Source organism: Rhincodon typus, chromosome 11 (assembly GCF_021869965.1).
Source record: "Rhincodon typus isolate 14 chromosome 11, sRhiTyp1.1, whole genome shotgun sequence".
Classification (NCBI taxonomy): domain Eukaryota; kingdom Metazoa; phylum Chordata; class Chondrichthyes; order Orectolobiformes; family Rhincodontidae; genus Rhincodon; species Rhincodon typus.
Window position 1 is genome coordinate 58,764,685 of NC_063342.1, and position 26,251 is coordinate 58,790,935.

Consider the following 26,251-nt stretch of genomic DNA (forward strand, 5'->3'; position numbering starts at 1 on the left):
ATCATTTTTATTCTTTATTGTTTGGAGATGCTTGTGTGGATATGAACATTTTTCAGCTGGCCAACATCGAAAACTTCTCAGGGTTAGCACTGCCAGATGGTGGGGCAGATATTCCATTTATTTTAAACGGCAGTAATAGAAGGCACCAAAAGAGGTGTAGCCAACTATTGGAGGGCAGTGATTTACCACTTCATCACAAAACTACAGGGAAGGGATCCAATACCAAAGCCATTCATTTACTCGAATTTGCAACCCCACAACCTCCTGTGCCTGTACATTCACTAATGTCCTTTAGGGAAGGAAACTGCCATCCTTACCTGGTCTAGATTACACGTGACTCCACACCCACAGCAATGTGGTTGACTCTTAACTGCCCTCTGGGCAATTAGGGATGGGCAATAAATGCTGCCTGGCCAGCGATGTCCACATCCCGTTAATGAATAAAAATAATATTCAGGTGACGCAGCTCTTGAGAATACAGCTGTCTTTTTCGGGGACCATTAGTCCTTTCTTCATGAAGAACAGCTAAAATTACGTACTAATGCATAGAACTTCCCAAGGGATTGCAAGTACAATCACAGTTCAATGACGTTTTCCTCTTAGTAGAAAACCAGACTGCTATCAGTTAGCAAAGTGACCTTGTATTAGCTTAAACACAAATTGAAGTGATTGAAGAATTCAAAATTTCTACAGTCAGTAAAGGTGCCTGCAGAATCTGACGCATCAAAATTTATCTTAGCTGGGAAGACGCTTTCAATCATGTAAGGAAGAGGTCCTGGGACTCCAAACAAACTCGAGACAGTTCAGTCAGGATGGACGCACAGGGACGTATCTACACAGACAGAAGCCAACTGTGTGCAACAAATCATGGCAATAATGCACAGAAAATACCAGTGTGAGCTTAACAAATCTGAAGAAAAACTCCAATCTTCAGCAAAGGCCTACCAAGAAGAAATGCAATAACTTTAATTAGTCAAAAAGTGGCTTTCCAGAGAGAAAGAGATCCTTAAAGTGGATCATGTTAAAAATCAATCGATAAGAATTATTGATCATAGTTGGCAGTGGGGGATTAAAAGGGAAACCCACTAGAAAGCCATGGAAGCACTGACCGACAGGTTATCATCAGAAGCTGTCATTCTGCTCCACCAAAGTTTTTACCCTCCCCTACGTATCCTCTAAGAGAACTCAGAATACTGTTGGAGATTAGTCCCTCAAACACAAAAATTTGTGTGCCTGTGTGTGTGGGTGGGGGGGAGCGTGGGGGTGGGTGCAGTTGCAGGCCTAAATCTCGGTTTTGAATTTGCTTACGCGCAGCCCAGCAAGGGTGCCTCCACATTCCAATTCCCAATCTACCTCTGCACTGTCCCATTGGACGTATCCGGACTTCAGCTCTGCTGGGTCTCTGATGGATTTGGCAACAGACAGTCTGCTTATCATCCTCTATAGGGCAGTGAGCTTGGAGATGACTAATTAGGGGGACAGCTTGGGGAAGGTTATCTTCCATTTAGTCCCAAAGGCCATGACAGCATTTAGCCTGAAGTCATTAATGTTGGCGGCGTCTCTCCAAATGGCCTCTAACACCTAGAAGAACAAGGGCAATAAATGCATTCCACATAAATCATTCACCATTTTCTCTTGAAATGGCATTATTTCACTGCTGCTATGTCCAAAACTTACAAGGCCTTCCCTGATGGCACTATGGGTATAATACATGACCCAGGCTATGATTGTTAAGGGGGTTGCTCAAGGTCAGTCAAGGATAGGCAATTAATTCCGGGTTTGCCAGTAGCAATCACGTCCCATAAAGGAATTTCTAAAAAAATTAAAAAGCAGGCCCCACTTCTGATATTTGGGATTTTCCACTCAAATCTCTCCTCCTTCACCCAGAGCCCAATAATTCTGTTAAAACATGTACTCATTACTCTTTAACCCATAATCTGATTTTCAATCCCTACGCAATCTCATCGAGAATTCTCAAAGCACTGAATGTTCCACGGGGACTTTATCATGAGTAACTTTTGAGATTATTCTTAAAGTATTAGCTTTGCAAATAGAAGTTTACATAAGCTTCCAAACATCTTGGTATAATTGGAATTCCCTCCCTAACAGTACACTGGGTGCAGCTACGCCAAATGGACTTGCAGTGCTCAAGAAGGAAGATCATCCATTTTTACTCGGACAATAAATTCTGGCCTAGTCAGCAAAGCCCACATCTCCTAAATGAATAAAATAAAACAGGATCACATTCCAAACAGTCACTCCTTCCTATCAGGAAAGATTTTCTAACTCTTAATCTACACTGACTACTGTTTATGAGACTATGGGGTTCAAGTGAGACTAAATCATCTGTGGTTGCTTGTATCTGTTTTGTTGCACATTTTAAAAACAGGAATCACATAAGTCTGTTTCTAATCTACTGCTATTTCCTCAGTGGACAGAGACTTCCACATAACAATCATTCAATATCTCACACATCTCTCCTTTTCTCTGTTAGTGCTTCAAGATAAATACTTCCAATCCCTCGGGATTTATTGGTTTTGATCTCTTTGAGCCTGTGTAAGACTTTCATCACTGTTACATGGAAGTTATGAATTTTTCTTGGTTTACCTGTGTTGGCAGGGAGCAAGATGTGTTGTCATACATGATAAAATGCTTAAAGAAAGTAATCACTCAAATTAGGCCAGATTTTGCCTTAGTTTCAATTATTGCTTGCTCAATACTCTGGCTATCATGATAGCAACTGTTAGGAGGATCATGAGCTACTCCCAGCAACATCTTAAACCATACAATGGAGGAGCAGAAGTAGGCCATTTAGCCCATCGAGTCTGCTCTGTCAATCAATGGGATCATGATTGATCTAACAATCCTCAATTCAACTTCCCTGCCTTTACCCTATAACTCTTGATTCACTTACTGATTAAAACACTGTCTATCTCAGCCTTCAACATGTTTAACGACACAGGCTCAACAGCCCGCTGCAGTAATGCATTCCATTGAATCACTGTCTCTGAGAGAAGAAATTGCTCTTCATCTCTATCCTAAATGTGCAACTCCATTCGGTAATTATGCTCTGCATCAAATTATTATCCTGTGACGTCCCTAAGAATTTTATATGTTTCAAATCAACGGTTCAAATTCCAATGAGTACAGGCTCAACCTATTCAACCTCACCTCATAAGACAGTCCTTCCGTTCCTGGTATCAGCTAAATGAACATTCTCTGGGCTGCCTTCAGTGCCGGTACATATTTCCTTAGAAAAGGGGTTCAAACTGTTGACAGCATTCCAGCTGTGTCTGTCTTGTGCCTTCTGTGGTTTTAGCAAAATCTCTCTACTTTTGTACTCTGTTTCCTCTGAAATAAAGACCAACATTCCATTTGCTTTCCCTGTTATCCAATGAACTTGGATGCTTGCTTTTTTTGTGATTCATACATGAGGATTCCCAAAACTCTCTGTGCTGTAGTCTCTGTTTCTGCAGTTTTTCTCCATTGAAATAAAACTCAGCTCCTCTATTTTTCTTGCTAAAGTGCATAACCTCGCACTTTCCCACATTACATTCCATCGACCAAGTTTTTGCCCATTTGTTAACCTATCTGTATTCCTCTGCAGACTCTGTGTCATTCTCACCACTTGCCTTCCCAATTATTTCTGTGTCATCCGCACACTCGGTTATAATACATTCACGCCCCTCATCAAAATCATTTATTTCTGTTGTAAACAGTTGAGGCTCCAGCACTTATCCTTGCGGCACACCACGAGTTAGAGTTTGCCATCTTCTGACCCTCATTATTCATAATCAGCACACATTCTGATTCTACTTCCTGATTTTGATTGTTTCACACAGATGTCTTATTGTCATCCTTTACAATCAGGCATCTACTCCTCCTTTTCTGCACCCCATGTGTCCTTTGAAGTATTGTGTAGTCTGTAATATTTATTTCAAACCTTGGTCACCATTTAACAATGTCACTGTAATAGCAAGCAGATTAAATCTATTTATTTCTATTTGTGCCATTAGTTCATAAATTTAACTGCGAAATTTTGTAGATTCAGACAAGAAAAACTTAAATTCAGTAATTCTATGACTGATCTTTGCATAGACTCCTATCCACCAACCACGTTTTAAATTAAAGCCCTATCCTTGGCACTAGTTATCGGTTTCACCAGGACTCTGATCCCAACTTGAGGTAAGCAGAGCCCATTCCAATGGCATGGCCTCCCTCTTTCCCCAGTACGTCCAGTTGGTAGATGAACCAGAGCAACCCTGGTCACATCAGAACTGAGTGGCCCGCAGTCAACCGAGTCTGACTATTGAGGGAGTGACCACATTTTTAAAATCACACTGTACTGTTTTCAAGATCAGGGTTTTGGCAAATAAGGCTGTTGAATTTGTGGTGAAAATGAGTCAGTTACAATACTTAATCTCTTGGACATTACACACAGTACTGGTGCCAATGCAACAAGAAGTGAAGCCCCTTCCCCTCACAGTATTCTTTGAGCCATGTATTTAAATCTCTGAACTGCTTGACCCTATAGCAGATGGCATGTGATTCATTTAGTACATAGAACATAGAACGGTACGCACAGGAATGGACACTTCGGCCAACAACATTATGCCAAACATGATGCTTAAATTAAACTAATCCCTTCTGTCTGTCCTTGGTCCTTATCCCTTGATTCCTTGCATATTCATGTGCTTATCGAAAAGCCCCTTAAATACCCTTATCATATCTGCCTCCATCACCACTCCTGGCAGCGTGTTCCAAACACCTACTGCTAGTAATCAGAGATTATTAATCTTTGAGGTTCTGTTTATTATTTTGGAACCCTGTTCCTTAAACTGCCTGAGTAGAAACTTCAGTCTCAGTTCTACCAATGTCACTGGCTTCCACGAGGACTAGGTCAACTGGATCCTCTTCTCCAGCTATGAGAGGATGTTCCAAAACAGGCAACATGATCTAGGAAATCCTGCTGTGAGGTCTAGAGAAATTCCCATGACTCTGCTGTCTCCGACCACAATCACGTATGTATTTAGTCCACTCCATTTGAATAACGCCCTGTATCAGATTGCTCTGGTCAGTTTGTCTTTCCTGTCTCAATTCGCTCCTCTGAACCAGACAGGCAGTCAGTACCTGCTGCCTGTTGGAAAGAAATAAGGGCTGAGCTTCCTTGAGCTGCAAATACACATCTCAGATATGATTGTCCAGGAAATGCAGTGCTGCCTAGAAATTCTCAGATGTTTCAGAGGTGTGGCTGCCATTATTGTAATCTTTTAAATTTTTTTTCTAACAGGCTTTCTTACCCTTTCTGCCACCTCCACTGCTATTAATCCATTCAGTTTCTTTTCTCCAATATTATCTCTATATCATGAGATCTTGTATCTTGGTTTTACAAGTAACCAGCTCTCATCTCTGATGATTCTGTTTCAGGATGTAATGCTAGCTTGGCCTTTTCAATAGCACATTTACAGATCAAAATGCAACCGCTCACTTTCAATAATTCCTCCCACCTTTTCCTGTGCATTCACTCTGTTTCAGAATTTAGAGCACAGCAGAGGTTGTCAATGTGTGTAACACTGTTTTGTCCACAAGGGTCCACCAGATGGGCTGTGGGCTGGTCCAAAATGCAAGTCACTGACAAGCAAAACCCACAGCCAAGGCTAAAATAAGTGAGTGAACAGCCAGAACCCTCATTCCCACCGTGCACATGAAATTGAACATTCAGACTGACACCTATTTGTATGGCTTGAGTTATTACAAGCCCAAGTAATAACAATGTCATTTTATCAGCAAGATTTAGGTTACTGCTGATTTTGATTAATACAGACACAAGTTAAGAGCTAGTTTCTCGGAACAGGATTGCTTAAAATAAATGTATCCTGTGAAATAAATACATGGTCCAGCATGAATGTTTATTCTTTTGTTTCTAGCAATGAATTAATTTATTTACGTTTAATTTTTTTTTAAAAAATGCACATTAATTCATTCCATCTAGTATTGAAAAAGAAGTGAAATAAATAAATAAATCCTTATCATATCTAAATTTTTTTTTACTGTACATGCAAAAGCCAATGGGCTAGTGCCAGGAGTTGGTTCACAGAGGCTTTTACCTTGTCCAAGTCACCCGCAGATGGAACAGTTTGTGAACTAAATCCCAACCCTTTCTTCAAATTTTCTTTGTATCCTTTCATCTTTATCGCTGTCATATATTAATATTCTGCTGAAAGGCATCTTATACTTTACATCATAATATTCTTCATTTGTTTGTTTCCCTTTTAATCATACCTCTCTTGTTGCAGCCTTTTGAGTTAACTTCTTTTACCTGTTCCTTACTTGATTTCATTGTTTGTCCCCTTTTGTTTTTATTCGCCCAAAGGTTATTTTTTGAAATTAAATCTCTGTTGCTTGCCTACTGTGTACGTTTGATATGTTTTAATACTTCAGGTTACTCATTTCAATTATTGGCCCCACTTACATTTTGATCGTCATTGCAATGAAACCTTTATTATCTTTTTGCCCTGATTTTGATATTGATGGGGTACAATGATTTAAACTAGTGCTTCCTGAATGGTTTCCTGCGACCCCACCTGCACTTTGTGCGAGTCCAGAGGCAAGTAATGGTCCAGGCTTGGTGGGAAGACTGTTAACATTGCTGGGACTTGCCCTGAGACGAAACAAAAACAAAAGCCTGTATTTTTTCTAACAGTCTACGGTTGTAGTAGCAATCAGGACTCAAAGAACAAGCAATGAAGCAATGCCGACGGACAGGAGTAAAACAACACATAAAGGAACATCACAGCTGCTAGAACTTAGTCCAAGCTCCATGGCTGCCTTGGAACTCACAAAATCTCATCCTGCAACTCCATGAGGTTAGTCGAGTACCCAGATGCATATAAATTGTAAATTCGTGGAAATATATTTCAGAATTCTAACGAATCAGTTCTGTTCAAATTATTCCTTGTGCTGCATCAGACTTTTTTTTTCAATGTAGAACACTAGTTTGGGTTAAGATATACCATCATGGCCAATTCTGGTCACTGTGCACTTGGGTGAATGTGAAAGCTCTAGAGAAAGCACACTGGAAATTTACCAGAATGATTCCAGGGTTACATAGATAGACCACAGTAACTTGACTTGTTTTCCTTCAGCACAGAACACTAAAAGAGGATTTAAAGGTAGTGTAAGTTGAGGAAGAGTTTAAACTGAGTAAATAAAGAGGGATTGTTTCTGAAAGCTGAATGATCAGAAGACACACATTTCGAACGATCCGCAAAAATAGTAGCGGCAACAGGAGGAAAATCTTTTACACGATGAGAAGTTAGTATTTGGAATGCACTACTTGTAAAGGTGCAGAATGTTGTAAGGATTAAAATGGAGGCTATCCACACTTTGGATCTACCTAGTAGAGATTTCAGAGTCTTCTGTAAGTAAGCAGAAACTAGTTGATAGCTTACTTGTAAACTATGTGCACAACACAGCAATATGCCTGACTCCCTTTAAGTGCAGACAAGGCCTCCTTCCCATGTGATCTCTGGTAACATCACAGTGGGTGGCGTCACTATGCAGACATTAACCCATTCAGACTCATAATGTATATAGATTCAGGAATCACTTTCAAAAGGGAATTGGATAAATACTGAAAGGAGACAAATGGCACACAGCCAAATCCCACATACAGAAATGGCTATTTCTTTGGCAGTGCTGAGTTAATGGATTGATACCGGTGGAACACACAAAGAATTTACCCGCTCTTCTTCCTGTGAGGCCAGACAGGACCTCACATTAATATTTCAATCAAATAAAAACTCTCTGATAATTCAGCACTTCCTTCGAACTGCAGTCTAGATTGTGCACACAAGTCTCTAATGTGGGGATTAAACCCAAAACCAAGGGCCGCAATTTCCCCCCACCAGTGGTCGAAAATGCCCTCGACCGCATCTCTCACATTTCCTGCACCTCAGCCCTCACACCCCCTCCCCGCAATAACAACAAAGAAAGAACCCCCCTCATCCTCACGTATCACCTCATCAACCTCCGGATTCAACGCATCATTCTCTGCCACTTCTGCCACCTGCAATCTGACTTCACTACCAAGGATATATTTCCCTCCCCACCTTTATCTGCCTTCCGGAGGGACCACTCTCTCCGTGACTCCCTCATCCGCTCCACACTCTCCACTAGCCGCACCACCCCTGGCACTTTTCCGCAGGAAATGCTACACCTGCCCCTACAACTCCATCCCAGGCCCCAAGAAAACCTTCCACATTAAACAGATGTTCACCTGCACATCTGCTAATGTGGTCTATTGTATCCGCTGTTCCCGATGTGGCCTCCTGTACATCGGGGAAACCAAACGGAGGCTTGGAGACCGCTTCGTAGAGAACCTACGCTCGGTTCGTGACAAACGACTATACATCCCAGTCGCAAACCACTTCAACTCCCCCTCCGACTCCCTGGACGACGTGTCCATCCTGGGCCTCCTCCAGTGCCACAATGATGCCATCCGAAGGCTGGAGGAACAGCAGCTCATATTTCGCTTGGGAACCCTGCGGCCCAATGGTCTCAATGTGGACTTCAGAAGCTTCAAAATCTCCCCTTCCCCCGACCTCATCCCAAGACCAGCCCATCTCGTCCCCGCCTCCTTGACCTGTCTGTCTTTTCTCCCACCCACCCGCCCCTCCCTCCTCACTGATTATTCCCCATCCCAACTCCCTACCTACACTCACCTTTACTGGTTTCATCCCCGTCTCCTTGACCTGTCCATCTTCTCTCCACCTTCTATCATCGCCTCCCCCTCTCTCTATTTATTTCAGAGACCCCTTCCCCTCCCCCATTTCTGGAGAAGGGTCCAGACCCGAAACATCAGCTTTCCTGCTCCTCTGATGCTGCCTTTGGTGGCCATTGGCAACGCATACTCACTTCGTCCACTGTGAAACAGGGTCATGTTCCACAAGTCCACAGATATCAGAGACAAACTACAGTGAAAACCTAAGCGTCTGAGGCAGCCGAGCTTGGACAGGTTAAGGCTACTGACCTCTCTTGGAGCTGGGTCTCTGTGTTCATCTTCTCTGATCCTTGACAGGAGAAGGCAGCTAGCTCACGTTCTCTGCTGCTCCTCTTACCTGGCCATGGATGGAGTTCTTCACTTTCACTGATCAAAAGCTTCCTAAGCCTGTCAGTTTCACTGTCAAAGCTCTCCTTGCTATATGGTTGTCTTGTTAACACTGGTGGGTTTGTGGAAGTTCAGAAAATAGGTTTGCTGACTGTTAGAACCAGAATGCAGGCTTAAAGAAGCACTTAACTTCCCCTTTGCATCATTTTTCATCCTAATATTTTGTACGTAGGCACCTTTATACCTAAGATGGCACAGGAATTAGTGACTTTGTACACTTTTCACTGTACTCCTGTATTCATGCACTGGAGTACATATGACCATAAAAGTTAATTCTAATTGTAATTCCTTTCCTGACAGCTCCTGCTTGTCTTCAAACCCGCCCAGGTGAAACCTGAAAGAGGGAGTGACGATATCAGGATCCTGTCCCAAAGTTACTTTTAGTGGATTTCATTCCCCACACGATCCAAACCACCTCCCTTTGCTTGTGAAAACTTCCTCTAACTGACTCTCGAGTAACCATCATAGGAGAAAGTACAATTCTCAATCTTCAAATTTGTATTTGCCAGAAAGCTGATAATTCTACCAAGTGGCAGACTTAATAAGGTCCAATTTTAACTATTGCCAGACAATAGATAGAAGGCAGGTGGAATGCGACCAGTTATCTCGTTCCTGTTATACCTGACAGTTGGTTGTATCAAACAAATTTTTGCTGAAGATCATAGGTCAAGTCTCACACTGAGCCAGTTGGCACTTTGAGCCTCTGGGGGAGGTGGTGGACCACATGCGACAGCCCATTCATCATTTTCACTCCCTCCACCACTGATACACAATGGCAGCAGTGTGTATCATTTTCAAGATGTACTGTGGCAACTCACGAAGGCTCCTTAGATAGCACCTTGCAAGCCCAGAAGCACTACCATATGGAAGGTCAAGGACAGCAGTTGTGTGGAAACATCATCACCTGCAAGTTCGCCTCCAAGCCACTCACCATCCTGACTCGGAAATACATCACCATTTCTTCACTGTCGCTGAGTCAAAATTCCTAATAATGTAGGTGTCCCTTTGTATAAAGGTCTGCAATGGTTTAAGAAGGCAGCTCTCCACCACATTCTCTACAGCAATGGTCTAGCCAATGATGCCCACATGCCATAAACTAATAGTAAACAAAAAGACACTTGATATCTGCACTGGGCAAAGTCATGGTGGGTGGATTTGGAACAGGAATGAGATGTAAACTGCTGCACTCTGATTGAAGGGCTACTACTGCTCCCATTCCAGTCCTGCAAACTGAGTTAAAATTTCACCTCTTGGTCTTGACAATAGTTGCAGGCTAGTTATTACAATATTACATCTCATAATTTCTGTTGTGACTTAAATTTATATCACTTAGGTGGCTTAACAGGAATGTTGCATATTGATTTGGAACACCACAGTGTTCTACAAGATTTTAGACTCTGAAAGGTTTAATGTTGAGAACAGCACTCAGTACTGCCCATCATGGTGTCGTCATATGGAAGTGAGAGGGAGAACAGCTATGCTTCTCAAAGGAAACAGACATCTATCTCGGTATCTTCATGACAATGACTATCATTCCAATGTATCTTGCAGCTGATTGCAATTATGCAATAAATTAAATTTTATATAAGACAAGAGCCCTTTCTTGTTAGACTACCAAATGACCTTCCTCTATCACACCAGGCTAGTAAGGTCCAAACTAAGAGGAGAATGATGGAGCAGATGTATCTTTTAGCAAAGTGACTGCGGTGAGTATCCATCATATAATCTTCAGGAGTATCTATTTCCTTTCAGGTTGTTAGAAATAACATAGGGAGTAGAACAGAAGCTGTAGGTGAGTAGCACAGTTCATCCTCAGGTGTTGCCAGATTTACTGAGTATTAAAAATCTTTTCTGTTTTGATTCCACTTCCTCCCAAGACCTTGATATATGGACTTCACTTGATCTTCACACCCTTGAGCAATGCCAGAGTAGATTGGTTAGCTCTATTGCAACTTGACTCCACATTGCTTTCAGGCAAAAAGAAATAGCAGATAACATATATGTCACTCTGATATATGCAACTGAACGGTCTCTTGTGAATGATGCAACATACAGGAGCTTTTGCTAGGCTGCACAATTCAATGAGTGTCTATTCTGAAATCCATCGAACTCAAAGGTAAATGTTATCTCCAGTCTTTAAGAATGGTGGGTGCAAGTTTCTTAATACAAGTTGCTGGTCCTGAAACACAACCACATAATGCTGGCTACTGCTCATTGTCACTTCAAAGGACTGAGAACTGAAATATTTTGGTAGAGTTTACTAGATTAAGTATTGATCTAATTTAGGTATTTATGATGCTCATAAGACTTGATTGAGTTGATAGAAACTATTTGGGCAGTTTAGGAGCAGTGGGGTCGAGAACAAGTAACCATTTCCTTACAATTAGAGCTATTCTACCAGGGTGGCTATCAGCAAGTATGCCTTTCCAAAAATGTGAAACTCTGACCCTCAGAAACCTGTTCAAAGCTGAGGTTACAAGGTGTACAGCTGGATGAACACAGCAGGCCAAGCAGCATCAGAGGAGCAGGAAGGCTGATGTTTCGGGCCTAGACACTTCTTCAGAAATGGGGGAGGGGAAGTGGGTTCTGAGATAAATAGGGAGAGAGGGGGAGGCGGATAGAAGATGGATAGAGGAGAAGATAGGTGGAGAGGAGACAGACAGGTCAAAGAGGCGGGGATGGAGCCATTAAAGGTGAGTGTAGGTAGGGAGGTAGGGAGGAGATAGGTCAGTCCAGGGAGGACGGACAGGTCAAGGGGACGGGATGAGGTTAGTAGGTAGGAGATGGGGGTGGGGCTTGAGGTGGAAGGAGGGGATAGGTGGGAGGAAGGCTTACTTTCTTAGACAGTCAATATTACTGCAACATGAAAAAATTCAGCAGGTTCTCAGAGACTCTTTTCGCTTTGAAATGAACTTGTTTACAGTGAGAGTGGTGTGCAACATTGCCTTTGTGTTACCATCTTTTTCAGGTTAGAAGCTGTGCTTCCTGTAATGATAAGGAGATGATACTCTGTGAATTGAACAGCAGCTGAAGCCTTTAATGACTCCGAGCAGTTGGGTCAACAGTTCACTAGGATAATGAGCGCCAATGAACTCAAACTGTCATCCATCTGACAGACATACCTTTAGAACATGCTTATCCCTATCTCTCAGCCAAGAGGTCTGGATTCAAGTCTCACCTGCTCCCAAAGTGTGTCATAACATCTCTGAACAGGTTGATATTGAAAGTACCCTAAAGCACATTTGTGTTGGATGTGAGGCAGTATGACCAAAGATGTCAACACCTAAGCTTGAGCTGGTGCTGACAGCTTTGGCTAATCCAAAGATACAATTTCAGCATTTCAGAACCTGCAGAATTTACTTATAAGGCAAAGGAAGAAAAGATATATAAGGGAGTGGCAGTTTTGATTAAAATAAACTTTACTGATGTAACTAGAGAAAACGTTCCTGAAAAAAAATCATTCATTGAAAATATATGGGTTGAAATTAGAAATAAAAAGGAAAGATTACCTTGCATTGTGCTGTAGGCCCCCCAGTAGTCAGAGGGAAATTGAGGAACAAATTTGTAGAGAAATCACAGATGTATGTAAGAATAATAAGTTTGTAATAGTAGATGATTTTAATTTTCCAAACATTGACTGGGATTACCATAGTTTTAAAGGTTTGACTGGGGAAGAATTTGTTAAATATATTCAAGAAAATTTTCTTTATCGATTTGTAAGTGTTCTGACTAGAGAAGGAGCAAAACTTGACCTTCTCCTAAGACAGCAAGTCACTGAGGTGATAGTTGGGGAACATTTTGGGCCTAGTGATCATAATTCTATTTGTTTTACAATTGTTATGAAAAAGGATAACCCTCCCATAAAAATTAAAGTTTTAATTAGAGTAAGGCAAATTTTAATGGTAGGAGACAAGAATTTCCAAAAGTTGATTAGAGTAGACTGTTCGCAAATTAAGGGCTGACTGATAAGTGTAACACTGAGAGCTCAGAGTCATTTGTCTCTGTTAGAGTTAAAGGTAAGGTAGGTAGGATTAGAGAACAATGGATGAATAAAGATATTGAGGTTCTAGTCAAGAATAAAAATGAACTGAATATTAAATATAGATAACTGGGATAAACTGAATCTTTTGAATAGTATAAAGAGTGTAGAAGCACTCTTAAGAGGGAGATCAGGAAGGTAGAGAGAGCACATGAGATAGCCTTGGCAAATAAGATCCAGGAGAATCCATAGAGATTCTATAAGTGCATTAGGAGCAAGAGAGCAGCTACAGAGAGAATAGGGCCCCTTAAAGATCAAAGATCATCTTTGTGTTGAACCTCAGGAGCTGGGAGAGATATTAAATAAATATTTCACATCAGTTTTTGCTGTGGAGAAAGAAATGGAGGCTAGAGAATTCAGGGAAATAGATATTGATGTTTTGAAAACAGTTCACATTACAGAAGAAGTAGTGCTAGAAGTCTCAGAAAATATAAAGGTGGATAAATCTCCGGGACCTGATCTAGTGCATTCCAGGGCGTTGTGAGAAGTTAGGGAGGAAATTGCGGGTTCCCTTGCAGAAATATTTGTACCATCTTTAACGCGGGTGAGGAGCCGGATGACTGGATAGTGGTTAATGTTGTGCCTTTGTATAAGAAGGCACGTAAGGAGAAGCCAGGGAGCCGTAGACCTGTTAGTCTGACTTTGTTGGTGGGTAGATTGTTGGAAGTGGTTCTGAAAGATAGGATTTATATGCATTTGGAGAGGCAAGGAATCATAAGGGATAGTCATCATGGTTTTGTGCGAGGGAAATCATGTCTCGCAAACTTGATTGAGTTTTTTGAGGAAGTAACCAAACGATTAATGAAGGCAGAGTGGTAGACGTGTTTACTTGGACTTTAGTGAAGCTTTTCACAAGGTTCTGCATGGTAGACTAATTAGTTAAGTTAGATCATATGGGATTCAGGATGAGCTTGCAAATTAAGTACAAAATTGACTTGATCGCAGGAGACAGAGTGTGATGGTGGAGGATTGCTTTTCAGATTGGAGGCGTGTGACCAGTCATGTTCCACAGGGATCGGTGCTGACTCCACTTTTGTTTGTCATTTATACAAATAATTTAACTGAGAATATAGAAGGCATGGTTAGTGAGTTTGCAAATGACACCAAATGTGATGGTATGGCAGACAGGTAAGAAGGTTATTTCAGATTTCAAAGAGATCTTGGCCAATTGGGTTAATGGGCTGAGGAATGGCAGATGGAATTCAAACTGGATAAATGTGAGGTATTGCATTTTGGTAATTCAAACAAGGGCAGGACTTACAAAATTAAAAGGACGGCCTTGGCTAGTGTTGTAGAACAGAGAGACTTGCATGCCAGACAGCGAAAGCAGCAAGTGACAGACAGAACTAAGCAAACCCTCAACCAATGAATCAAATCTAAGCTCTGCAGTCCTGCCACATCCAGTCGTGAATGGTAGAGGACAATTAAACAACTCACTGGAGGAGGAGGTTCCACAAATATCCCCATCCTCAATGATGGAAGAGCCCAGCACATCAGTGCAGAAGATAGGGCTGAAGATTTCGCAGCAAGCTTCAGCCAGAAGTGCCGAGTGGATGATCCATCTCGGCCTCCTCCAGTGGTCCCCGGCCCTGTGGGCCCTGGCAACGTTCTGGCAATAGTACTGAAGACTTGTGCTCCAGAATTTGCCTCTGCCCTAGCCAAGCTGTTCCAGTACAGTTACAAAACTGGCACCTACCTGACAATGTGGAAAATTGCCCAAGTATGTCCTGTACACAAAAAGCAGGACAAATCCAACCTGGCCAATTACCAGCCCATCAGTCTATTCTTGATCATCAGTAAAGTGATGGAAGGTGTCATCAACAGTGTCATCAAGCAGCACCTGCTCAGAAATAACCTGCTCAGTGACGCCCAGTTTGGGTTCCGCTAGGAACACTCAGCTCCTGATCTCATTACAGCCTTGGTTCAAACATGGACAAAAGAGCTGAATTCCAGAGGTGAGGTAAGAGTGACAGCCCTCGATACCAAGGCTGCATTCGACCGAGTGTGGCATCAAGGAGGCCTAGCAAAACTGGAATTGATGGGTATCAGGGGGCAAACTCTCCATTGGTTGGAGTCATACCTGATGAGGAAGATAGTCATGGTTGTTGGAGGTCAATCATCTCAGCTCCAGGACATCTCTGTAGGACTTCATCAGGGTAGTGTCCCAGGCCCAACCATCTTCAGCTGCTTCATCAATGAACTTCCCTGTATCATAAGGTCAGAAGTGGGGATGTTCGCCAATGATTGCACAATGTTCAGCACCATTCGTGACTCCTCAGATATTGAAGAGTCCATGTTCAAATGCAACAAGATCTGGACAATATCCAGGCTTGGGCTGACAAGTGGCAAGTGACATTCGCGCCACACAAATGCCAGGCTATGACCATCACCAATAAGAGACAATCTAACCACCATCCCTTGACATTCAGTGGTGTTACCATCACTGAATCCCCCAGAATCAACATCCTGGGTGTTATCATTGACCAGAAACTCAACTGGACTCACCACATTAACACAGTGGCTACAAGAGCAGGCCAGAAGCTAGGAATACTGCAGCCAGTAACTCACTTCCTGATTTCTCAAAGCTTCTACAAGGCACAAGTCAGGTGTGTGATGGAATACTCCCCACTTGCATGGATGAGTGAAGCCCCAGCAACACTCAAGAACAAAGCAGCCTGCTTGATTGGCACTACAGCCACAAGCTTTCACTCCCTCCACCACCGACGCTCAGTAGAAGCAGTGTGTACTATCTACAAGATTCACTGCAGAAATTCACCAAAGATCCTCCGACAGCACCTTCCAAACCCATGACCTCTTCCATCTAGAAGGACAAGGGCAGCAGACATATGGGAACACCACCACCTCCAATTTCCCCTCCAAGTCACTCACCATCCTGACTTTGAAATATATCGCCGTTCCTTCACTGCCGCTGGGTCAAAATCCTGGAATTCCCTCTCTAATGGCATTGTGAGTCAACCCACAGCAGGAGGACTGCAGCAGTTCAAGAGGCAGCTCACCACCATCTTCTCAAGGGTAACTAGGGATGGGCAAGAAATGCTGTCCAGCCAGCGACATCCACATCCCACAAATGAATAGAGAAAATATAGCGGTTCAGTACATAATATTTTGACATTTGCGTCACATATAGATAGGGTGGTTAACAAGGCATTTAGCACGCTTGCCTTCATTGCTCAGACCTTTGAGTATAGGAGTTGAGAAGTCATGAGGTTGTACAGGACACTGGTGAGGCCTCTTCTGGAATACGGTGTCCAGTTCTGATCACCCTGTTATAGGAAGGATATTATAAAGCTGGAGAGGGTTCAGAAGAGATTTACCAGCATGTTGCCGGGAATGGAGTGTTTGAGTGAGAACAAGAGGCTGAACTAATTGGGTATTTTTTCACTGCAGCGTAGGAGGTTGAGGGGTGACCTTATAGAGCTTTATAAAATCACGATGTGTATTGACAAGGTGAATGGCAAATGTCTTTTCCCTACGGGTAGGGGATTTCAAGGCTAGGAGCCATATTTTGAAGGTGAGAGGAGAAAGATTTAAAAAAGACGTGAGGGGCAATTTTTTTATTTATACAGAGAGTGGTTCATGTGTGGAATGAACTTCCATAGAAAGTGGTGGACGTGAGTACAGTTACGGCGTTTAAAAGACATTTAGATAAGGACATGAATAAGAAATGTTTGGAGGGATTATGGGCCAAGCGCAGGCAGATGTTTGGGAATGTGATCAGCATGGACTGGTTGGACCGAAGGGTCTGTTTCCTGTTTCTAGGGTGCTGTATGACTCTACATATGAGTTGAAAATGAAAATGAAAATATTTGGTTGCAACTAAAACTTTGTATAAACAATGAGTAACGGTTTTGTGCTGAGACAGTAAGAATATTTTTAAAAACTTGTTTATTAGAGCTGGATTTTCACACAGGACCCTCGGCAGTATTTAATGTTCAGCAATTGCCACCTGGAAGTCAAATCTCTTTTTTAACTCAAATGCATTGTGCATGGTGAATAATCAAAGGAAATCTCACATCTTGCAATGATGCGCTTCTGGAAGTCTCACATGCTGACTAATGAAGCATAAATAACTATTTCAATTCCCCAATTTAGCATGCCTTTCAGGAAAAAGTTTTGACTATAATTGCTTCTGCATGTACTTTATAAAGTGAACTGTGATTTTATGTTGCTTAAGCCAGTGGCTTTTATTGTCATAAAACAATGTCAGTTAGGCCATGTGCCAAGATACATTTAGCGGTATAATCATAAATATGATTTTTTTTCCAAACTGCTTGACAGCAGAGAGGATCTGACAGCTTTGAGTCCTCTGTGGCTCAATTAAGATTGTTTTATGTGTTATTGAAAACCTTGCTGTCTTTCCAGTCTTAATGTGAATTCTTCTTTAGGTCACTGTGTGGGAACAAAATAAATCAAAACAAACAAAGTTTCCTACACCGCGTACAATTACATTTATATTTAGCCTATTAAAGATTTCAGTTCTAGAAAGAACCAAGAATTTTTATATTGCAATAGAATAAAAGTAAGCAAAATCTCTTATCCTTCATAGTACAGAAGTTTGAGGTTCATTGGAGTTTCAACAGTGATAATGTAAGAAAATCATAAATAAGAGCATGAATACGCCATTCAACCCCTTGAGCCTGCGGGTGACTTTAAACTCCACAGAAACTGTAAAAATCAGATTGGCAATGGTAGCCTGGATGAGGACGTCATAGAATTCTTTCAAGATAGTTTCTTAAGATAGCACATTCTGGAACCAGACAGCACAATTTAGCAGATGTGGTATTGTGTTATGTGACAATTAATTAATAACCTCAGTGTAAAGGCACCCTAGATAGCAGCAACCATTGCATGAGTGAATTTTAAATCCTGTTTGGAAGGGAGAAGACTGGGTCTAAGACTAGCGTATACTAAGTCTCTTCATCCATTTGTGAAAAAAACATTGTAAATAGTTGAAGGTCAAACCTGATTACTGTGGTACTCTTATTAATTGCAGTTTGCCAAGCTGAAAATGATTCATTTACCCCATCGTTTTACGTCCTCTTTGTTAGTTAATTCCCCATTTATTCAGACATATTAGTTCCAACACAATGAGTTCTTACCTTGTCCTGTTGTCCTTTATGTGGTATCATATCAAATAGCTTTTGATGGTCCAAATACATAAATGTCAACTGGTTCCCCTTTATCCACTGAGCTTGTTACATCCTCAAAGAACTCTAATCAATCTGTCAGACTCAATTTCCTTTCATAAAACATGTTGGCTCTGCTTGATTACATTACAATTTTCTAAATTTCCTGCCAATACAGCACTTCCTTTATAACAGATTCTAGTATTTTCTCAATGATAGATGTTAGGCTAACATGGCTGCATTTTCCTGCTTTCTGACTCCCTGTCTTCTTGAACAGAGACATAACATTTCTGGTTTTCTAATTTGCTGGGTCCATCTCCAGAATCTACAGGATTTTGAAAGATTTCAGACAATGCATCCACTAAGTCTGTAGCTACTTATTATTAAGACCATAGGATGCAAGCCACCAGGCCAAGGGAATCTGCCCCATTAATTTCCCTCAAGTACAGTATTATTCTCAGGTGATAACAATTTAAGTTCCTCCATCCCCATTGCTACTTTTTTTTTCTATTCTCGGGATACCTTTAACATCTTTTACTGTGATGATAGGACAGATCTAAAATACTTGTTCAAAATAGATTTCATTTCCTTTCTTTTCCCCCTTAGTGATTTCCTAGTTACATCCTCTAATGCACCAATACCCACTTTAGATCCTTCCTTCCATATTATATATCTGTTGGAACTCTTATTGTCCACTTTTATATTTCTTAATTGTTTACCCTCATTATAATTTCTCCCTGAACATTATTTCTGAATTTTCTGGCCAATTCTGACATACCACTAATTTTCACACCATTGTAAGAATTTTCATCCAATTTGAAGTCATCCTTAATTTCCTTAGTTAGCCAAAGCTGATTCATGCTTCTCAGAGTTTTTCATTTTTCAATTGAATTTTTCGTTGTTGAGTTTCATGAAACATCTCCTCGCTGTCTGCGACCCTTACCTTTTGAACTACTTTCCTAGTCTATTTTTACCAAACCTGTTTGGGTACCTTTAGAGATAGTAGGAACTGCAGATGCTGGAGAATCCGAGACAACGAGGTGCAGGGCTGGATGAACACAGCAGGCCAAGCAGCATCATAGGAGCAGAGAGGCTGACGTTTCGGGCCTAGACCCTTCATCAGAAAAGGGGGAGGGGAAGGGGGTTTTGAAATAAATAGGGAGAGAGTGGGAGGCGGATAGAAGAGGGATAAGCCGCACCTCCATCTCCTACCGACCAACCTCATCCCGCCCCCTTGACCTGTCCGTCCTCCCTGGACTGACCTATCCCCTTCCTAACTCCCTACCTACACTCACCTTTACTGGCTCCATCCCCGCCTCTTTGACCTCTCCACCTATCCTCTCCTCTATCCATCTTCTATCCGCCTCCCACTGTCTCCCTATTTATTTCAAAACCCCCTTCCCCTCCCCCTTTTCTGATGAAGGGTCTAGGCCCGAAACGTCAGCCTCTCTGCTCCTATGATGCTGCTTGGCCTGCTGTGTTCATCCAGCTCTGCACCTTGTTGTCTGGGTACTTTTAGAATTGCCTTTATTCAAGATTAGACGGTGGACTCAGACTCAAGTTTCCCAGCCTCAAACTGAATGTGAAATTCTATCGTGTTTTAATTGGTCTTATTGACAGGTTTATTTCCTATGACATTAATCCGATTCCAATACACATTTCTAGATCTAAAACAATCTATTCTTGTGTTTGTTCCAGAACTTATTTTGCCAATTTGACTCTTCCCAATGATATAAGAGCCACTCAACCTTGCCATCACTCCCAACTCCCATGCACACATCACCTGCCAAACCAGGATCGCCCTACCCCATAAACAGCAGTTAACTTTTCTTGAAGGTAATCCTCCATCCTGGACCTCCAGGGTGTCTTTTTACCAACAGTAGCCACACACCCCCACCATGGATGAACTGTCAGCCTCTGATTGAGCAGCAACTCTTGGTGGCTGAGATCCGTTTTCCTAGGTCTTGTTCCAGTAGAAAGCCTGCCAGCTACCAAACAGCCACCTGATTTCCAAAAAATCCAATGGGCATTCTCATTTTCAAAGGCTACGAGCTCCTCTCCTGCAAAATCTGGAATTTCCCAGCCATTAACTCTGTTTTTGTCTGAACTGTACGTCAGCACTTTATGCTTTTATTTCATAGTTCCAGCATGTATAACTTTTTTTTGCACCATCTTTCTGCAACGCTATCACCCCTGATGCCTGTCCTGTCCCACTTCCCTTCACCTACACTCTGTCTTGAAAATTTAACTCACAGGCACAGGATCAGCTTCCACACTTACCACTTATAGCTTTACCTCTGCACTCTAATTCAATACAAGACAGTTTTCACTTCATTTGATCCAATATATTTCTGTGCTGTCACGCTGCCAGTCTATCATTGGGCCCTGTTAGAGGCATTAGATCTTTCTCCTGTATTTTGGAAAATCACAGCTAATAAACTCTGTTCCCTTCTTCTAACTGTCATCACCTAACTGCTTGTATGCATACAAATTCATGTGCAACCCAGCATTATCCTTGAGCACCAGCAGAGCTTCATACCTGCAATATAATTTCCACTACATTGTCTATCTCCAGGCTTAGTTCAATCCCTGCTAATGAAAACATAAATGGGCCAATTACATAAACAGTTATTCTCCTGCCAGTTCTCCAGCTATCCATCTTCACAAACATCAATGTATTGAAAATGCCTCTTCCCACATCTTGTCATTCACAAATTCATGCTCCCTGAATTCCTTTGGTTGGTCACATAAACCTTTCACTACCTGCCTCAACATATTCCATTTAAACTCCTGGTCCACTTGAAATTTCTCCACAGCCTTGTACCTCTCTTGCACCTCAACCTTCAAGTCATACCTTTTGTCATACCCTTCTCTCCTGTAACTTTGCAACCTGCCTTTCACAAAGTTTTCAGTCATCACTTTCTAATTTTGGAACTCCTTCTCCATCTTCCTTTAACATCTTTCTGAAAGGCCACCTTTCATCTTAGTCATAGATCACCTTCCCCAAGAGCTCTCCCCTGGCTCGAGGTCTTTCCCCCTTTTATTCCCTTATAAAGTACTTTAAGATAACCCATGCATTAAAACCGCTGTACAAATGCAAGTTGTGAAATTGTTACTGTGTGCTTTACTCAAACAAAATGTAATAGACTCACCACATGAAGAATCTTGTTTTCAGTTTCATAAACAGTACAGTCCTGCCAAGAAAAATTAAACAGGTATGTTGTTATGAGAGATATGACAGTTGATAATTGATTAGTCAAATCCCAGACTCAGAACAAAATAAAGATTGACAATTTTTTAAATGATTTGTGGACTCATATAATGTCACATCACAGAATGAGGCCATTCAACTCACCATTTCCATGACAGCTCTTTGCTAGATGCTTCATTAAATAAATGGATTTGTGCAACTTATATTTTTTTTGTAAATACTGTGATCCTTTATCCATTTGGCATCAATATTGAGAAACTGCATTTTTTTTGTTCAATTGAGCACTGTCAATTCTCAAGGCTCCACAGCAGAAGCAAATGTTCATGCCACTTGGCAGTTGCCATAATGGAGTATGGGAGGTTGATGACCGCACAGTTGCTTAAATTGTAGTGTTTACACCAAATTTGATTTAATCCAAAGGGCCAGTTCAGCCCAAATCATCGAAGGAAAAAGATGAAGTCTCAAATTTTATTTGGCCACCCCATGAGCAGCATTTGTTGTGTCAACATTCCAGCTTTTTCACTGGGGAAATATTCAGTGGATTATAGATAAGTGAGGTCAAGGAAAACAAAAACCACAGGGGAATAGCATCATTTTGCAGCTATCACTCAACTCAGCAAAGTTGTGATACAGAGACACAGCAAACAGGTTAACAACGGTGAACAATAAAGGAACTTATACTGGGGATAGGTGTTCACTCCAAAGTAAACTGGTGATTAATACATCTGCATAACCCATGAGTTTCTGTGAGCATAAGTGAGTAGAGATGGAATTAACAGAGATTTATTTTGTAGTAAACACTGATCCCAGCTTACATTCTCTTTAACAACATAGACTAGGAGCAATTTTATTGAGTATGACATTTTAGTGTGTTTTATTTTGAAGCAACTTTCATCAGGATTTAATTGCATAAAATGCGGTCAGAAGATCTGGCACCTTTAATAAACTTCGGTATGGTAAGCTCAAGGTTGGAACTGGAAAGATATCTGAAGCATTTTCGATACTATACTTGCACCACTAATTTAATCAGCATAAGCAAAAGAAAAGTCATTAATTAAATATCAGATTTCAGAATTGGCATTTAGAATTTTGTTTTTTTTACAAAATCAGTCCAGGATTTGTTAAGGATTGGAGAGTTTGATATGCAAGGATGTAATTCACTATTAAAAATAAAATATACAGGCTAAATAGATGGTGATACCGAGGAATAATTTCCAGGAAATAATCTAAAGGTTTTACTGCGGTTTCCTCGAAGTTCTGATAACTTCTAAATTGGTTAAATTTATTAAGGAAAATCTTGGCAAAGGAGGGTACATTCTTCAATGAAACATAGTTAAACAAAGAAGTGTAAATGCTGGAGATCTGAAATGAAAACACAAACAAAAACAGAAATTGCTGGAGAATCTCAGCAGGTCTGGCAGTATTCGTGGAAAGAACTAAAGCAAAAACAATGCTGGGAATTGCAGTGGTTCAGGCAGCATCCGTGGAGAGAGCAAGCTAATATTCTGAGTCTAAATGACTCTTCTTCAGAACTGTTAGTAGCTAGAAAAAACTGGTGTGCGTGCGTATGGGGTGTGTGTGTGTGTAACATGTGTGTTGTGTGTGGGTGAAGGGAGAGGTGAGCAGATAGGTGGAGATGGAGCTCAAACAGAGAGAGAGCTATGAAAGGGGGAGGTAAACAAGGAGGCAATGGATAGCAGGTCAGGACAGAAAAAAAGCTGAATAAGGGGTATTAAAAACTAACAGTGAGCAAATGGGTGAGCTGTGCTGAATGCAATCTAGTAAATGTGATATTGGGCCTAGGAGTAGATGACAATGGGTGACTGTGCTAAAAGCAACCCAGGTCATAACAGGACTGGGTGTAGGGATGGGTAAAAAACATGGAAGGATGGAATCAAGCTTTAAAGTTATTGAACTTGATACTGAATCCTAGAGGTTGCATTCCCCAAGCAAAAAATGAGGTATTGTTCTTTGAGCTTGTGCTGAGGCTCACTGGAACACTGCAGCAGGCCCAAGGCAGAAATGTTGGTGTGGGAACATGGTGCTGTGTTAAGTGCAGGCAACTGGAAGCTTTGGGGCATTTTTTTTGCGGACAGAGGGTAGGTATTCTGCAAAGCGGTCACCCACCCCATGTTTCATCTCTCCAATGTCTCCCCAACATTATTTCTCCAACAATTTCTGCTTTTGTGGGTAGATTCTTCAGTCAGTTCTGCCCATTAGGTAAGTGTAAAAGTAGCTGTCATCGATCAGAAAGATGGGCTGGTGTTTCTGATTTTAGGCTTCCCACCCATTTTAAAAACACATTTAATTTTGTGGTAGAGTAACATGCTAATGCAGGAATTCCTATCATGTGACAATTAACAATACTAAAATTAAGCTCTGATACTATTATTTAGACGTTTATGCACTTTCCAGTGTATAGTGCTCAGTAACCCAACCCCATCCCCCCCCAAAACTATATAAAACGACCATCCAACTTGTTTGAGGAATAGGATTCAAAGAGCTTGATTTGGTTTCATGCTATTTTGTATCTTTTCCTTATCTTTTAGTATTTTGTCATCTCCTCCATCTTCCTGCCACCATCCACTGAACACCCTTAAATCTACTGAGGCCCTTTGTTTGTTTTTATACCTGGCTGCAATTGGGGATGGAGGGTGATTGAGGCATGGTGGGTAGCCCAGCAACTTTCACTGAACAGGTTCCTGTTGGGTACGGGAGGTACCCTAATTAGGAGGTTTCTGTGCCTGTTGGTGGGGTCACCACAAAACCAAGATCAGACATTCCCGTTTCGCCTATCCCGCCACACAACCTCTGCCAAAATCCCCAGCAACCCCCTGTTTGAGTTTCTCAGTGAGGCCCATCTAAATTAATGGACATAGCCGGAGTCCATTCTTCCTCAGGGACTGACTGCAGTACCAGCAATGGCCACCATTTGAACCTGGTGCTGCTGGAACAACAGAGCTGCCAGCCAATAAGGTGTGTCCACAGCTCTCCAGGGCAGGATCTTCTTCCAGACAGAGGTGGAAGTCCCACTCTTAATCAATTGAAGGCTGCTGCCAGTGCAGGTACAACAGCCCAAATAGCCTCTCTCTGTGCCCTAACACTTCTGTGAGCCTGAGTCATACCTCTGTCGGGTATGTGGCTTCTGAGTCAATGGGCTTGGGACAAACAGTGCCCTATAAAATCCAGCCCAGTGTTTCCATGCTACAACACGATTGCATGGCCTACCTTATCATTTCTTGCTCAGCTTCTATCTCTGCTGAGGAGTCTTTGGGACTTTTAGACTTTCTCTCATGCTACATCAGCTGCCTCAGATGCTTTGTATTCTTACTGATTTTCTTAATATACCTGACTTTTAGCCAGGGATTATTTGCCACCTACAAATGAGATACTCAGTTGAAAGTCATTGTTTCGCCAATGGTATCACCTCCAATATCTGCTGGCAGTTGATATACAGTCCTGGGACAATCACGTTATATCACACCTTGAATACTGTACCCGGTTCCAGTCAATGAGACATAAGAATGAACTTCAAATTCTGAATTCAAATTCCGAATTCAGCGCAGACAAAAATCCATTAAGACTTTATCCCGAGTGTTATAGAGCTTCAAAGAAACTGCGGTAAAACCTGGAATTTTCAGCTTTTCGAACACCATAAATATTGGAAATTCAGAACACTGCTCCAAGCTAATCTATTAAGATTGGACAATAGATTCAAACTAACAAAAAGTCAGCAGTAACATCAGGAAATACATCCTCACACAAGATATGGCCACTGCATGGAATGCATTCGCATCAAAGTCAATGAAGTTAAAACTCTTGAAACTTTTCACAAATGAATGTCTGTGGTTATGTAAATGCTTTATGTTTGCATCAGGTAGCGTGAATGGAATAGTTTTCTCCTTCATTTCAATGCCATGGTTCATTTTGAAGGTGATTTTAATCAATTATCCCACAATATGTGAAGGCAGATGCTGCACTTATGAAATAATGTTGAATTACCACTCCTGGTTTCACATCAGCGAAATACATTCAATCCCCAAATTATTCTTTTTCTCTTTCTCTCACTGCTTCCGTGACTTTGAAAAACACTAAGATTTGGTTCAGCTTATATAATTAGGCTGACTAAAGTGAATTTTGGCATTGTAATAACAATGCAGCTCAGCTGTCACAGTATTCAACAGTGACCACTTATTTCTGTGATTTTTTTTTAAACTCCTCATCAATTGGCTTCCCTCTGTTTTTGAGTGGAATATTATTTCCTAACTTGTAATTGCATATATGTGGGGTAGCTGTGTCCTATCAAATAAGGAGTCTGACCTGATATTCATCCTCATTAGTTCGACATTACACGCAAAGCAGAATGTATTAAAGCAGCCAAAACTTGGTAATCTCGGTTCTGAATACATAACCAAGATTGAAACACTGTAATACTTATTCACCTGAGTAATCGGATCAAGACACTAATACCAAGTGATACCATCCAAATTGCTTTCAGTAGCTGTCACACAGATAATGTTGAATGAAATAGTGCAAGAAGTGCAGAAACAGACTCTAACATTGCTCTGTACAATGGGACTACACAATGGGAAAGTCAAACCTGGGCCACCAAACACTGATTATTGAGATAACAAGGTGTAGAGCTGGATGAACACAGCAGGCCAAGCAGCATCAGAGGAGCAGGA

At 41.5% G+C, this 26,251-nt stretch overlaps 1 protein-coding gene across 1 annotated transcript in view; it reads right to left on the minus strand.

Moving 5' to 3' along the window:
- Positions 1 to 26,251, minus strand: part of cnksr2a (connector enhancer of kinase suppressor of Ras 2a) — a 410,446-nt gene that overhangs the window by 236,028 nt on the left and 148,167 nt on the right. The window contains 1 exon segment of the mRNA XM_048602521.1: positions 21,508 to 21,549. Within this exon segment, the coding sequence (XP_048458478.1) occupies positions 21,508 to 21,549 (42 nt within the window).